The sequence below is a fragment of the Acomys russatus genome, chromosome X (assembly GCF_903995435.1).
Source record: "Acomys russatus chromosome X, mAcoRus1.1, whole genome shotgun sequence".
Taxonomy (NCBI): domain Eukaryota; kingdom Metazoa; phylum Chordata; class Mammalia; order Rodentia; family Muridae; genus Acomys; species Acomys russatus.
In genome coordinates this window covers 51,696,754-51,710,436 of record NC_067169.1, presented here as the reverse complement: position 1 = coordinate 51,710,436, position 13,683 = coordinate 51,696,754, and the positions used below count along the sequence as shown (strand labels likewise).

The 13,683-nt window shown below is 39.7% G+C and overlaps 1 protein-coding gene across 1 annotated transcript in view; it reads left to right on the top strand.

The window, feature by feature from the left end:
• Tex11 (testis expressed 11) overlaps positions 1 to 13,683 on the top strand; it is a 223,002-nt gene that overhangs the window by 152,811 nt on the left and 56,508 nt on the right. The window contains exons 20-21 of the mRNA XM_051141799.1: positions 11,889 to 11,929; positions 13,161 to 13,247. Coding sequence (XP_050997756.1) covers positions 11,889 to 11,929; positions 13,161 to 13,247 — 128 coding nt within the window. The remainder of the gene's footprint in view (positions 1 to 11,888; positions 11,930 to 13,160; positions 13,248 to 13,683) is intronic.

Here is a 13,683-nt window from a genome sequence, read left to right as displayed (position 1 = left end):
TGTATAAAGCAGCTATGAACATGGTTGAGCATATGTCCCTGTTGTGTGGTAGGGCATTTTCTGGATATATTCCAAGGAGTGGGATGGCTGGGTCTTGAGGAAGCCCTATTCCCATTTTTCTGAGAAAGCACCAGTTAGCTTTCCAAAGTGGTTGTACTAGTTTGCATTCCCACCAGCAATGAAGGAGTGTTCCTCTCTCTCCACATCCTCGCCAACATGTGGTGTCATTTGAGTTTTTGATCTTAGCCATTCTGATGGGTGTAAGATGGAATCTCAGTGTCGTTTTGATTTGCATTTCTCTGATGACTAACGAGGACGAGCATTTCTTTAAGTGTTTCTCGGCCATTTGATATCCGATTGAGACCTTAGGCAAGAGTAGCATGGAAGAAAGAGGAAATAGTAGGACCCACAGGGTCCTGGAAACCTACAAGAAGAACTTTATGACAGGCAGATCTGGATTCTGGGGTCCTCCTCAAACTAAGGCACCAGCCAAGGAGAATATAGGCAGTAAGCTTCGAACCCCTACCAAGACCTAGCCGACGAACATGATACTCTCCACCGTTGAGTGGAGAGTGAGATCTGACTCTCACACGAACTCTGGTGCCCCTTTTCTGACCATGTCCCCCGGATGGGGAGACCTGGTGGCACTCAGAGGAAGGATAGGTAGTTACCAAGAAGAAACTTGATATTCTGAGAGCATATATAGGGGGAGGAGGTCTCCCTCAATCACAGACATAGGGGAGGGGAGAAGGGGAGAAATGGGAGGGAGGGAAGAATGGGAGGAAACAGGGGAAGGGCTAACAATCGAGATGTAATATGAATAAATTAATAAAAGAAAAAAGAAAAAAAACCAAAGGACCCACAAAACAAACAAACAAACAAACAAACAAAGACACAACACAGGGCTGGAGAGATGGCTCAGTGGTTAAGAGCGCCGCCTGCTCTTACAAAGGTCCTGAGTTCAATTCCCAGCAACCACATGGTGGCTCACAGCCATCTCTGATGTGATCTGATCTCTTCTTCTGGCCTGCAGGTGTACAGGCAGGCAGAACACTATACATAATAATAAATAAATAAATCTTTTAAAAAAATAAAAAAAGAAAAATATTTACATATTCTGGATAATAGTCTCTTACCATATGATTAGCTAATAGATATTTCTCCTATCTCTGGGTTATCTTTTCACTAATTATTTTCTTTGTTATGCAGAAGTTTTTAAATTCAACATCTAATTTATGAAATCATGCCTTTTTATAAGCTACTGAAGGTCCTATCAAGAAATCATTGCCTATGTCAATATTTTGAAGTGTTTGTCCATTTTCTTGAAATGGTTCAAGCTTCACATTAAAGCCTTTGATCATTTTGAGTTGATTTTTATAAAGGGTGAGAGTCACTGCTCTAGTTTTTGTCTTCTATATATGGATATGCACTTTTAAACTCACCACTATTTATTAAAAGGCTGCTATTCTTCAATACATTTTTTGAGACAGGTTCTCACTGTGTAGCCCAGGGTGGCTGTGAACTCACTGTAGCTCAGTCTGGCCTTGAACTCACAGTGATCCTCCTGTTTCCACCTTCCAAGTACTAGCTAGGATTTACAGGCAGGTACTACCATGCCCAGTCATAGATATTTGAAGGGTACTTATCCAAACCATCACATCACTTCTTCATTGTGCTACATAACACTTATGAAAAGGTTTGTCCAAACACCTCTGACAATTTCCTTAACCTAGATGCTATCCTGGATCAAAGATTGTATACAAAAGAAGTTTATTTGTTTGCTTGTTTGAGACAGGATCATACCAATTTAGTTTTTTTTCTTTTGGAGGCACAAATAAAATTTATTTCAGTGTTCAGTCAAAGCACTTAACCATATGAATCCAGGGCTTAAACCATACAGTCTTTCGGGACCTTCATGGAGAATTGTCTGTCTGACGATGAGTGTATTTAGTTAGTTCTGGGCCTTCTATTTCATTCCAGTCATTATATCTATTATTTTTGCCAATATCAGGCTGTTTTTATTAGTATGACTCTACTGTGGGAACCTGGATCTAGGAGGGGATAAGGGAGATGGAGTCACCAACCCAGGAAACAGACTCCTGAGACCAGCATCCTGTGAAGATCTACTTTTATTGTACAGCAGCAAGCATTGTTATATAGCTTTTGGACCGATGGGGAGTTGGCACAAGCTCTGGGGCAGCCAACCATCCCATTGCCACTCTGAGGAGGTACCAGGCCTGCCAGCATCCGAGGAGACTTCTGTGCAGACCAGGACCATTCTGAGGCTCTACCATGCTGGGATCCTCCTTTTGTGTCATGTGGTTTGCCAGCAGACATGGGTACTCCTATTATTGAGCAGTGTGGAAGCCTCCTTCACTGTCCATTGGGCCTCATCTGGGCGCTGCAGCAGAGTGCTGGGGAATAGGGGTACAGGTGTGTGCCACCACACCCAGCTTCAGTCCTTACTATTTATTCCATTGTAACTACAAATATCAGTTCTTACCCTCCTGAAAAAAATCATCATATCCATTGTAGAAGAACAAAAGATTGTAGAAGTGCAAAGGCAGAACAAGGAAAGGCAATTGTTGGCGTTTTATACCTTGGAGGGATATAAAAAGGGATGCATCATCACACAGCCTTCTTCTTCATTGATGCAGTTCCCCGATGTTCACTCATTTCATCATACCAGGAAGCCAACATGTCCTACTTTAATGTACTCCTCAAATTCCCATAGTGATTTTTATAGGGCTGTGCTTCACAACTACATCTTTTTAAAGCCCATTTTTCTGTTACCCTTCTGTCTGATTATATGGCCAGGCCATTAGTCCCTGCCCACAAGTTAGTGTCCAAACACAGTGTTTTACCAGTGTTCCATTTTTCTGTTACTGCTGGGAAACCAGTATGTAGTCTGTTGAGCTGATTTGTTTTTACCTTTTAATAAAATGTGTCCTTCCAAACCTTGGAACTGGCATCCATGTATTAAAAAACTCATTTCTGGTCAGTTGAGAGCTGCTTATAGGACACTGTCAAAATAACTATGATGTTTTCTTATGCCATTTTAAAGTCAGTCCTAGAAGAAAAGAAACTTTTGCTCAAGTGTATATTCTCTTTGCATTCTCCAGGTAGCATGATCATGGTTTTATTTGTTGCTGTAAAAACACTTTCATTTTATTATGGAACTCTGAGCACTACCCACCCCATTAAAATGTCTTTCCAATGTCACCTGAGACATTGTGGGTATTTCAGTTTTGAAGAAGAAATTGTATGTATTTCAGTTATGGGATAGTTTCTGTTAATTTTAACTTCCAATAGCAAGGTAGTATATATCCTCATATGACACATTTAATTCATCCAATTAACAATACTTTATTAGTAGATTTATGTATCTTTTATTTTTTAATAGTAAGTTTAACATTTTCCCAATCAGTTTATAATGCCTAACTTTATCCCTCAATCAGGTTTAAGAGACACATCCATGTTATGCAAAGCCTATCAAAATATACCAGGATTCATTTAAACTTTCACCTTAATCCCATTACTCTTTATATTTCTTGTATGTTTGTATGCATCTCTTTCTTAAGTTGGGAAATTTTCTTCTATGATTTTATTGAAAATATTTTCTGGGCCTTGGAGCTGGGTGTCTTCTTTTTCCTTAATTCCTATTATCCTTAGGTTTCATCTTTTCATGGTGTCCTTGATTTCTTGGGTGTTTTCTGTCAGGAATTTTTCAGACTTAACACTTTCTTTGATGGTTGCATCAAATTCTTCTAGTGTATCTTTTCTTTCCTCCATCTCTTGAATTCTGTTAGCGAAGTTTCCTCTGCATTTCCTGTTTTCTTCTCAACGTTCTCTCCTTCCCAGCTTTCTTCTGTCTGTGCTTTTATCATTGTTTCCATTTTTGTCTTCAGATCTTGAACCATTTTATTGATTTCCTTCACCTGATTGTTTGCATTTTCCTGAATTTCTACTAGTGATTTTTTTTTTTCATTCCTTCTCTATAGGCCTCTGTCAGGGCCTTTCTAAGGTCCTCAATCTCAATCTGTTTGGCTGCATCTTCCTGTATTTGTTTATGGATTTTATTTATTTCCTCCATTATCATTTGCATTACTAAGGATTTGAGGTCATTTTCTTATGCTTCAGTTGTGTTTCAGTTCCCAAGGTTAAATTCATTGGGATAACTGGGTTCTGGAGATGCCATAATATTTTGGTTTTTGTTGCTTGTGTTTTTACACTAGCCTTTAGTCATCTTGTTGTTCCTGACATTGGGAGGTAGTTTCTGGTGTCCTTCACTGGTTGCTGAGAGTGGTTTGTTGGTGAATGTATATAGTTTGAGACCTCTCACCTGTGGGGATCAGGGAACCCTTCCCTGGATCAGGCATATGACCTGGTTTTAGCTCCAGGGGACTTTGCTGCACACCGTGGGCTCCCCACTGGACCAGCAGAGGCTGGTGCTGCTGCTTTGCAGCCCAAGGTTCAGTCTAAGATAGTATTAGGTACTATCAGCCTTTGGCTGGGCTTTGGAGACCCTGCCCTCAGCTACCTGGGCCCTGGGGCCTCTGTTCAGTCTGCCAGAGAGTGTGGGAACTGTGCCATAGCCAGAGAATGTGTCCACAGCCTCCTGGGCTCCCTGCGTAGTCCCTGAGTCCCTGAGTAGGCCCTGAGGCCTTCCGTGAACTGACAGAGTGATCTGAAGTCAGATCTATCCTAGGTCCACACTCTGGGCTCCCCTATAGGCCAGCAAACACTGATGTTGATCCTATGTAACCCACTGTTCAGTCAGAGAAAGTGCAGGTACAGCCCAATTAGACTATGCTGGGCTTTGGAGACCCTGCCCTTGGCCACAGGACCGTGAGGTTTTTGTGGACTGATGGGATGTTCTGAGGTCAGATCCACCCGTTCTCCTGAGTTCTCCCCTGGGCCAGCAGATCCAGATGCTGGCACTTCACTGTCCACACTTCAGTCCCAGATACGGAGTCTGAAATATGGGGAGCAGCTATAGCTTGCTGGCGGGTACATAGCCAGTTTTTGGTGACTGGGCACCAGTCCTTCATGGACCACCTGGATGGCCTGTGGCCAGACCCACTTGTGCTCTGCACCATGTGGACCCCTCTCACCAAGGGCTGTCCAGGTCTTGTGGTCTGTAGCCCCCCAACCCAGTCTCTAGTGTCTGTCCTGCTGCTCAGACACCTTGCATAGTTGGCGCCACCATTTTTGATCCCCCCAGAACAATTGATTTCATTTTGTGTTGGCCATCTACTTCTGGGCATGGGGGCTTATCCTGAGTGTGGTTCCATTGGTCAAAACTAATTTTTCCTTCTTAGATGGTTGACATTTGGAGATTGGTTAGCGAAGAGAAATGGCGTTCACTTCTCCCTCCCAGCACTGGGACCCTGTCTGGCTTGAACCTGTGCATGCTGCCCCAGTTTCCATGAGTTCATTAGTCATCTGTTCTGTTGTGTCTGGAAAACAAAGTTTCTTTGGCGTCATCCATCCCTTCTGGCTCTTACAATCTTTCCATCTCCTTCTCTGCATAGCTTCCTGAGCCCTGAGGGTAGGGTTTTGATGACGATATCCCATTTAGGACTGACAGTTCTGAAATGTCTCACTTTTTTCCCATAGTCCAGTTGTGGATCTCTGTATTTGTTGTTCTAATCTACTGCAAGAGGAAGCTTTTCTGATGATAATTGAGGAAGACACAACTCTATGGGTATAACAGAATATCATAAGGAGTCATTTTATTGCTACATTTCTTAAGCAGATCAGTAGTGTTTGATTTTTTCTAAGCCCATGGCCTATCAAGTTTAAGACACCTAAGCAGTGTCAATCATGGGTTCTGTCTTGTAGAGTGGGCCTTCATCCCATAAAATTGTGGTTGGTTATTCTCACAATATTTGTGCCACTATTGTACCAGCATATCATGCAGGTATGTCACCACTGTAAATGGCAGGGTTTGTAGCTGGGTTGGTCAAGGGTCTTAAGAGGCACCAGCTCAATTTCTGTGTTCAGGATGTGTGTCCTGGTCCAAGTTTGGCGTATCTGACTGGGTGGAAAGATTTGACATGGTCTGCGAGGGTTCTTAAGGAATCCTATAGATTAGTTTCAGAGCAGGTAGTGGTGGCCTAACTAGGCTAGGGCACTGGACATAGGACTTGGGCTAGACCTAATTTGGGAGGGTTGGTGAGGGGAAGCAGGAAGACTCACCAGGTTAGATCTTGGAGAAGGTTGTGCAGGGTTTTTACTCGGTTGACAGGTTGGATGAAGCATGGGAAAGATTTGTTGGTTAGGGCAGGCAGGGACAGGTCATCTAGTATTATATTTTTCATTTCAAGTTCCATTTGTTCTTTGTTGGTATAGGAAAGTACTTGATTTCTGTATATTTACCATGTACTCTGAAACCCTATGGTGACCCTTTATGAGTTCCAGTATTTGAGGGTGGGAGTGGGTGGAATTTGGGGAGGGAGCCAGTAGAGTCTGTTACTTTGATTTTCTATAAAGACAAACAAATTATCTGAGAAGAAATATAGTTCTTTCTTACCTGTCTGAATACCCCCCCCCCATTTTATTGTTTACTGTAATAGATAGATATCTTCTCCCATTCAAAATATGACAGACAAAAAGTCGTGTTTATCCCCAGCAGTAAGGATAAAAGACAGGGCCTTGGTGCATGTTAGACAAGTGCTCTCTCACTGAATTTACATCGTCTTTCTGTTTAGAAAGCTTTAATAAATACTGTACAATTCTGAGTGCCAGAAATCCTAAGATTAGCTTGCTATTGATTCAATGTTTTGTGACTAATTCCTTAGAAATAGTAATGTTCTCATTCACTTTTTGTTTTCATCGCTTTTCTTTTTTTATTCTTCCCCTTTAAAAGATCTTTACAAAGTACACCATTACATTATTTTTTGTGAGGTTTTTGTTGCAGTTTGGACATAGGTTGAGGTATCTCAAGGGTCTGGATCACAGGAAGGCAGTATTTGAAAATTTTGTGGCACCTTAAAGAGGCAGGGCCTACTTGGAAGTCCTTTGATCACTGGGAGTGTATCCTCAGAAGAGATTGTAGAAATCCTAATTTCTCTCCTGCACCCCTTATGATTTCTGCTTGGCTATGTGAGCTCTTCTACATACATGTGCCCCTGCCTGGTGTGCTGTGATCTGGCAATCTTACCAGATACAAATCCACTATATACTAAATATACCTGTTTCTAATACAAACAAACACACACACATACACACACACACACAAAATGTTAGCTATTTTGTTGTTATAATAAAAAGCTGTCTAATAAATTTGTGAGCAAAAGTTAGATAAATTCTTTCATTTGTTCCTCTATCTATAAGGGTCTTCCCCTACCCCTTTTGGCTTCCTGAAGATTTTTTCTAGATATTTTATTTTCTGTGTATTAAACTATACTGCTAAGGCTCTGCTTGTGTCTGTCTGCCCTCCCCCTCTATCCCCTTAATTTTGTTTCTTGATCTAAGTCTTTGGTTTGATACATAATATTAACTTGAGAGGATATTTCAGCCATTATGATTTTGCATATTTTTTCTGTTTTGATATTTCTTTTTTCTTTTTTTTTTTTTTTTTTTTTTTTTTTATTAATTTATTCTTGTTACATCTCAATGTTTATCCCATCCCTTGTATCCTCCCATTCCTCCCCCCCCCCACATTTTCCCGATATTTCTTTTTTCAGTGTTACCATTATACATTTCACTTTTTTCAGTTGTTCCACAGTCCTTGGGCTTTTTGTCTTTATTCTCTTTGGTTTGAGGTATTTGAAATCTTTGTTGGTATATCCCCTTTCAGCTGTGTCTGGTCTGCTGACAGGCCTATCACAGGAATTTCATTTCTGCTGTTTTGAAGCACCAGCATTTCTTTCTTTCTTTTTTTTTTTTACATTTTTTATTAATTTATTCATATTACATCTTGATTGTTAGCCCTTCCCCTGTTTCTTCCCATTCTTCCCTCCCTCCCGCTTCCCCCCTTCTCCCCTCCCCTATGTCAGTGATTGAGGGAGACCTCCTGCCCCTATATATGCTCTTGGAATATCGAGTCTCTTCTTGGTAACTTGCTATCCTTCCTCTGAGTGCCGCCAGGCCTCCCCATCCAGGGGGACGTGGTCAGAAAAGGGGCACCAGAGTTCGTGTGAGAGTCAGATCTCACTCTCCACTCAACGGTGGAGAATATCATGATCGTTGGCTAGGTCTTGGTAGGGGTTCGAAGCTTACTGCCTATATTCTCCTTGGCTGGTGCTTTAGTTTGGGGAGGACCCCTGGACCCAGATCCGCCTGTCATAAAGTTCTTCTTGTAGGTTTCCAGGACCCTGTGGGTCCTACTATTTCCCCATTCTTCCGTGCTACTCTCGCCTAAAGTCTCAATAGGATGTCCTCTCCTCTGACCCACTTTTTTGGTAAGTAAAGTTTTTCATGGTACGTATCCCTTGGACTAGTGTTTTGATATAAGTGAGTATATACCATTTGTCTCTTTTTGCTTCTGGGTGAACTCACTCATTATGATAATTTCTAGATCAATCCATTTGTCCACAAATTTCGGGAATTCCTTGTTTTTAATAGCCGAGTAGTATTCCATAGCGTAAATGTACCACAGTTTCTTAGTCCATTCTTCTACTGAGGGACACTTAGGCTGTTTCCATGTTCTGGCTATTATGTATAAAGAAGCTATGAACATGGTTGAGCATATGTCCCTGTTGTGTGGTAGGGCATTTTCTGGATATATTCCAAGGAGTGGGATAGCTGGATCTTGAGGAAGCCCTATTCCCATTTTTCTGAGAAAGCGCCAGATAGCTTTCCAAAGTGGTTGTACTAGTTTGCATTCCCACCAGCAATGAAGGAGTGTTCCTTTCTCTCCACATCCTCGCCAACATGTGGTGTCATTTGAGTTTTTTGATCTTAGCCATTCTGATGGGTGTAAGATGGAATCTCAGTGTCGTTTTGATTTGCATTTCTCTGATGACTAATGAGGACGAGCATTTCTTTAAGTGTTTCTCGGCCATTTGATAATCCTCTGTTGAGAATTCTCTGTTAAGTTCCAAGCACCATTTCGCAATTGGGTCGTTTGGTTTTGTGGTGTTTAATTTCTTGAGTTCTTTATTGCTCACTTGATTTTTGACCAAGAAGCCAAATCTATTCAATGGAAAAATGATAACATCTTCAACAAATGGTGCTGGTCTAACTGGATGTCTACATGTAGAAAAATGCAATTAGACCCTTATTTGTCACTATGCACAAAACTCAAGTCCAAGTGGATTAAAGACCTCAACTTAAAACCAGAGACATTAATTCAGTTAGAGGAAAAAGTGGGGAAGAGCCTGGGACACATAGGCACAGGAAACAACTTCCTGAACAGTACACCAACAGCCCAGGCCTTAATGTCAACAATTAGTAAATGGGACCTCATGAGGCTGAGAAGCTTCTGTAAGGCAGGAGACACTGTCAGTAGAACTAAGCGACAGCCTACAGACTGGGAAAAGATCTTCACCAACCCTACATCTGACAAAGGTTTAATATCCAGAATTTCTTTTTGATTCTTTCTTAGAATTTCTTTTACTCTTTTTATACTGCCCATGTATGTTTGTATATTAGTGTTCTCTGGAGTAAGTTCTGTCTCTCTCTCCCTGCTTGCTCGCTCTCTCTCACGCTCTCTCTTGCTCGTTCTCTCTCTCTCTCTCTCTCTCTCTCTCTCTCTCTCTCTCTCTCTCTCTCTCTCTCTCTCTCTCTCTCCCTCTCTCCCTACACACACACACACACACACACGCATGCATACACACACTCTCTCTCCCAATCTGATCATTTTATCATCTCTGCTTGCCTGTCTAATGGTGGCTCTGTCTCCCCCAATTATTTTTTGCCTTTTAGTATGATTTTCTATTCCCTCACGAGACAGACATGATAAACCAAGTTAAACGAACTGATACAAATAGGCTTTTTAGTTGTGTGATGGCAAGTTATGGGGGAGGGAAGTTGTTCTATAGTTTTCTCTTCCCTTTTATATGGACAAGGTGACTAAAGTGAACTGCTTTTAGCTATTTCCACTGAATTAAGCTCCAGCAATACGCTGAAATTGAACTCTGGTAAAGGATAGAGGGCAGATGTTATTTTAAAAGAATATTGGGCTGAGAAGATGGCTCTGCTGATAAAGGCACTTGTAAGAAAGCCTGGAACCTGAGTTTGGTTTCTGGATAAAGGGGAAAGTATAGAACTAACTTCCTAGTGTTGTCCTCTGACCTTCAGGTGTGTGCTGTGTGTGACATGTGTACCCATACACAATAATAAAAAATAATTTTTAAAAGAACATGGGCTGGAGCAATGGCTTAGCAGTTAAGAGATAGGAAGTACTTTTAGAGGACCTGAATTTGGTTCCCAGTGAACACATGGTGATCTATAACGATCCATAACTCCAATTCCAGGGCATCTGACACTCTCATCAGACTTCCATGAGCACTAGGCAGACATATGATGCATATGCATTTATGCAATCAAAATATTCATACACACAAAATAAAAATATTTCAAATGATATATTTTCCCTATTCTTGCCAGAAACATGAAGGGATTTTTCCCCAATGCCTCTGTGAATATCTGGCTAAGCTACCGTGCTGAATTTTATAGAAGAGTTGAAACCTCCTTATGAATAGATCACTTTGGAGTTTTTACCTCTAAGACTTGTCCAGGATTATCATCCAGTGATTTGTTAACCGTAGTCCAGGTTTTCTCACTAAGGCATTAGTTCCCAAGTCTCTGCTCCATATCTCCCTGCATTCACCTGTACCACCTCAGCAATCTTTTTGGCAGTAACTTGGCCTTCTTCCTCACTACTGTTATGGATCCAAGAAGAGTTGTTGATTTTTTTTTTCAGTCTGTTCTGGTTTTTACTTGTTAGGTCAGAATGTTAACTTTCAGAGTCCTAAAAATAGAATGGGAAGCCAAAATGATTTTGCTGAAATTTGTTAACCCCTTAAACAAACTTGACATAGGATTAAAAGATTAGGGTACTAGAGTTGACTTTTTCACTAACTGTGTCACCTTACATAAACTGTTCTCTACCATGAGGCATGTTTCCTCAGCTGTAAAATGAGGAGTTTGTATTAGATAAATGGTTTTTATAGATGGCTTTCCTTAGAATGCTGCAAATTATGTGGTACTTCCTAAAGATGAGATTCAAGTCCACCATCTATGTTTGCTTCCCTCAGAACACGAGACAGAATCTCAGGTATTACACTGCACCAGCCCATCAGCCTTGCTTTTTCTTAGACATTAGACTTCTATACGATTTTATTTAAAACAGAGATTCAAATTCCTGTCCTAAAACAAACAAACAAACAAAAGAGGGCTTGGAGAGATGGTTCAACAGTTAAGAGCATGTATTCCTACAGAGGGTGTAAATTCGGTTCCCAGTACCCACATGGTGACTCACACCACTTTTAATTGTAGTTCCAGAGGATCGGATATGCTTTTATGACCTCTGTAGGCACTGCACACATGTGATGAACATACATACATGTAGGCAGACACACATACACATAAAATGAATAAATCTTTAAAAATGACGAGAACTTAAAGATCACAGAGGTCACTACCTGCTCCCAAATATTGTAACCTCATAACATTATACGAAACCTTTCCAGCCATTAAAATCACTTGCTAAGAATAGAGGAAGAAATAGAGAGAAAACTGTGAGGACACTGGTTTTGAGTAACTGTATCTTACAGTGGACAAGTGTGTTAAAGTAATAGATTATCATTGAACTAGAAACTGTGTGTACATTTTTGTCATTTTTAGCCCAATTCTCAAACATGAATAGAGTCTTTCTAGTTATTTTCCTATGGTAAACACTTGGAACAATTAAAAACTTATTTTTCTTTAATTCTTAGAAAGAAAGAAATGGATAGACTTTTTACTTACTTGAATACAGGTAATTATGATTTTGCTTATTTTCATCTTGCCTCTATCCTCTGTTGAACTCTCAAAATATATTGCATATACTGACTAATATTTTAGTTAAGCCTCATACTCTTTATTAATGTTTACCACAGGGATCTATTTTAGCTTCTGTATCCACAAGAAGGAAAGTGTTTAGTTAATCACTAGCATCTACTTCTGCATGTGATTTCAGCTCCATTTTTATCCTAATTTGTTTTAAAGATGCTTCTCTCCTTCCTACTTTCTCTCCATCTTTCCCTCCTCTCTCTCTCTCTTTCTTCTTTCCTTCTTTCCTTCCCTCCTTCCTCCCTTTTAATTTCCTGTCCTATGATTAAATATGCAAAAATGAATTCAAGACACATGAAATTCTCTGAACACTACTGGTTCTATGTGGCCTCTTAACCTAACTTGCATTGTTAGTTCTTTTCTTTTGCCTATTTACACAAGTCTGTGCCATCTCTCCTCTGCCAACTTACACTCTTTCTCCTATCTACTTCCTTAAACTAGTGTCTAGCAACATCACATTCTTTTTATTTTTTTAAACCAGCACTATACTTTCTTTGGTGGTATCCCTTTTGCTCAAAAGGTATTCTCATTTCTAAATACACTTAAATCTATTTATTGCAATAGTTGAATTTTATACCTCAAATATAGGATTATAAACATAGCAAAAGGGCTTGAGGCCAATCCTTTTCAAATGAAGAAAGCTTTGGTGGTTGGTATTCTTTTTCTTAGAAGAGCATGTGGGGTAAGTAATAAATGCTTTGTGGTGATGATGTTCTGATTCTGTATTACATCTACTGTAGAAGCTAAGTAAATATTATGCCAGTCTCCTGATACTATGGTTATTTTAGGGTGCTTTTGTTTTTGTTATTGTGGGGTTTTTTTTTTGTGCTGGAGAGTGAACCCAGGGATTGATGCATACTAAGATTATTTTAGTGTTTGAATTATTATTCATATTCTATATTTCCTAGCATGTGCCTCAAGCAGTGAATAAGAGTAATAAATAAATTTATAATTCTCTCTAAGAATATATTTATTCTCTCAAAGTTTGAGTTAATGCCTTAATGGTGCTTAGTAATGCTTTTTCCTCCTTTGGATAGTTTTTGATATGCAACCATATACATATACACAGAAATGAACTTTCTAGATCCATATTAAAAGGATGATTAAAAACTTTGCTAGTGTCTAAGATAAATGTCCTATTTTCCTATTTGATATAGCATTCCACCAGTTTTCTCAGCATTTTGATGAAGATCTGCCAACTTTGGATTCTTGGCTCAATGATGCCAGTTGGTTCAGAAAAATAGGTAAAAGAAAAATCTGTGAGCATGGAAAACTTCATGGTATAATAGAATCAGAAACGGGTTTACAGATTCTGGTTCTTTCTCTTCAGCCTACAGTATACATGAATAATTTGCTTTATCTTGGTTTCATTGTATATAAAATAGAAATACATACATCTTTTATGTTGGATCATATCTTTATTAAGGATTACATACAAACAGCGTATATATCTCACACGTAACAAAGTATTCTATTCTTATTTTCTTCCCTTTCTATGGAGAAGTGACCAAAAAACAAAGTAATGAATTAGATAACTTTAGTTTCCCAAATTATTTTCCTAAACCTGCTGTAGAAAATTGAATATATTCTTTGATGTGATCCACCAAAAATAAACTACATGGATACGTTTCAGCAACATATTGTTAAATAAAAACAGCCAGACATTAAGGAGTATGAGAG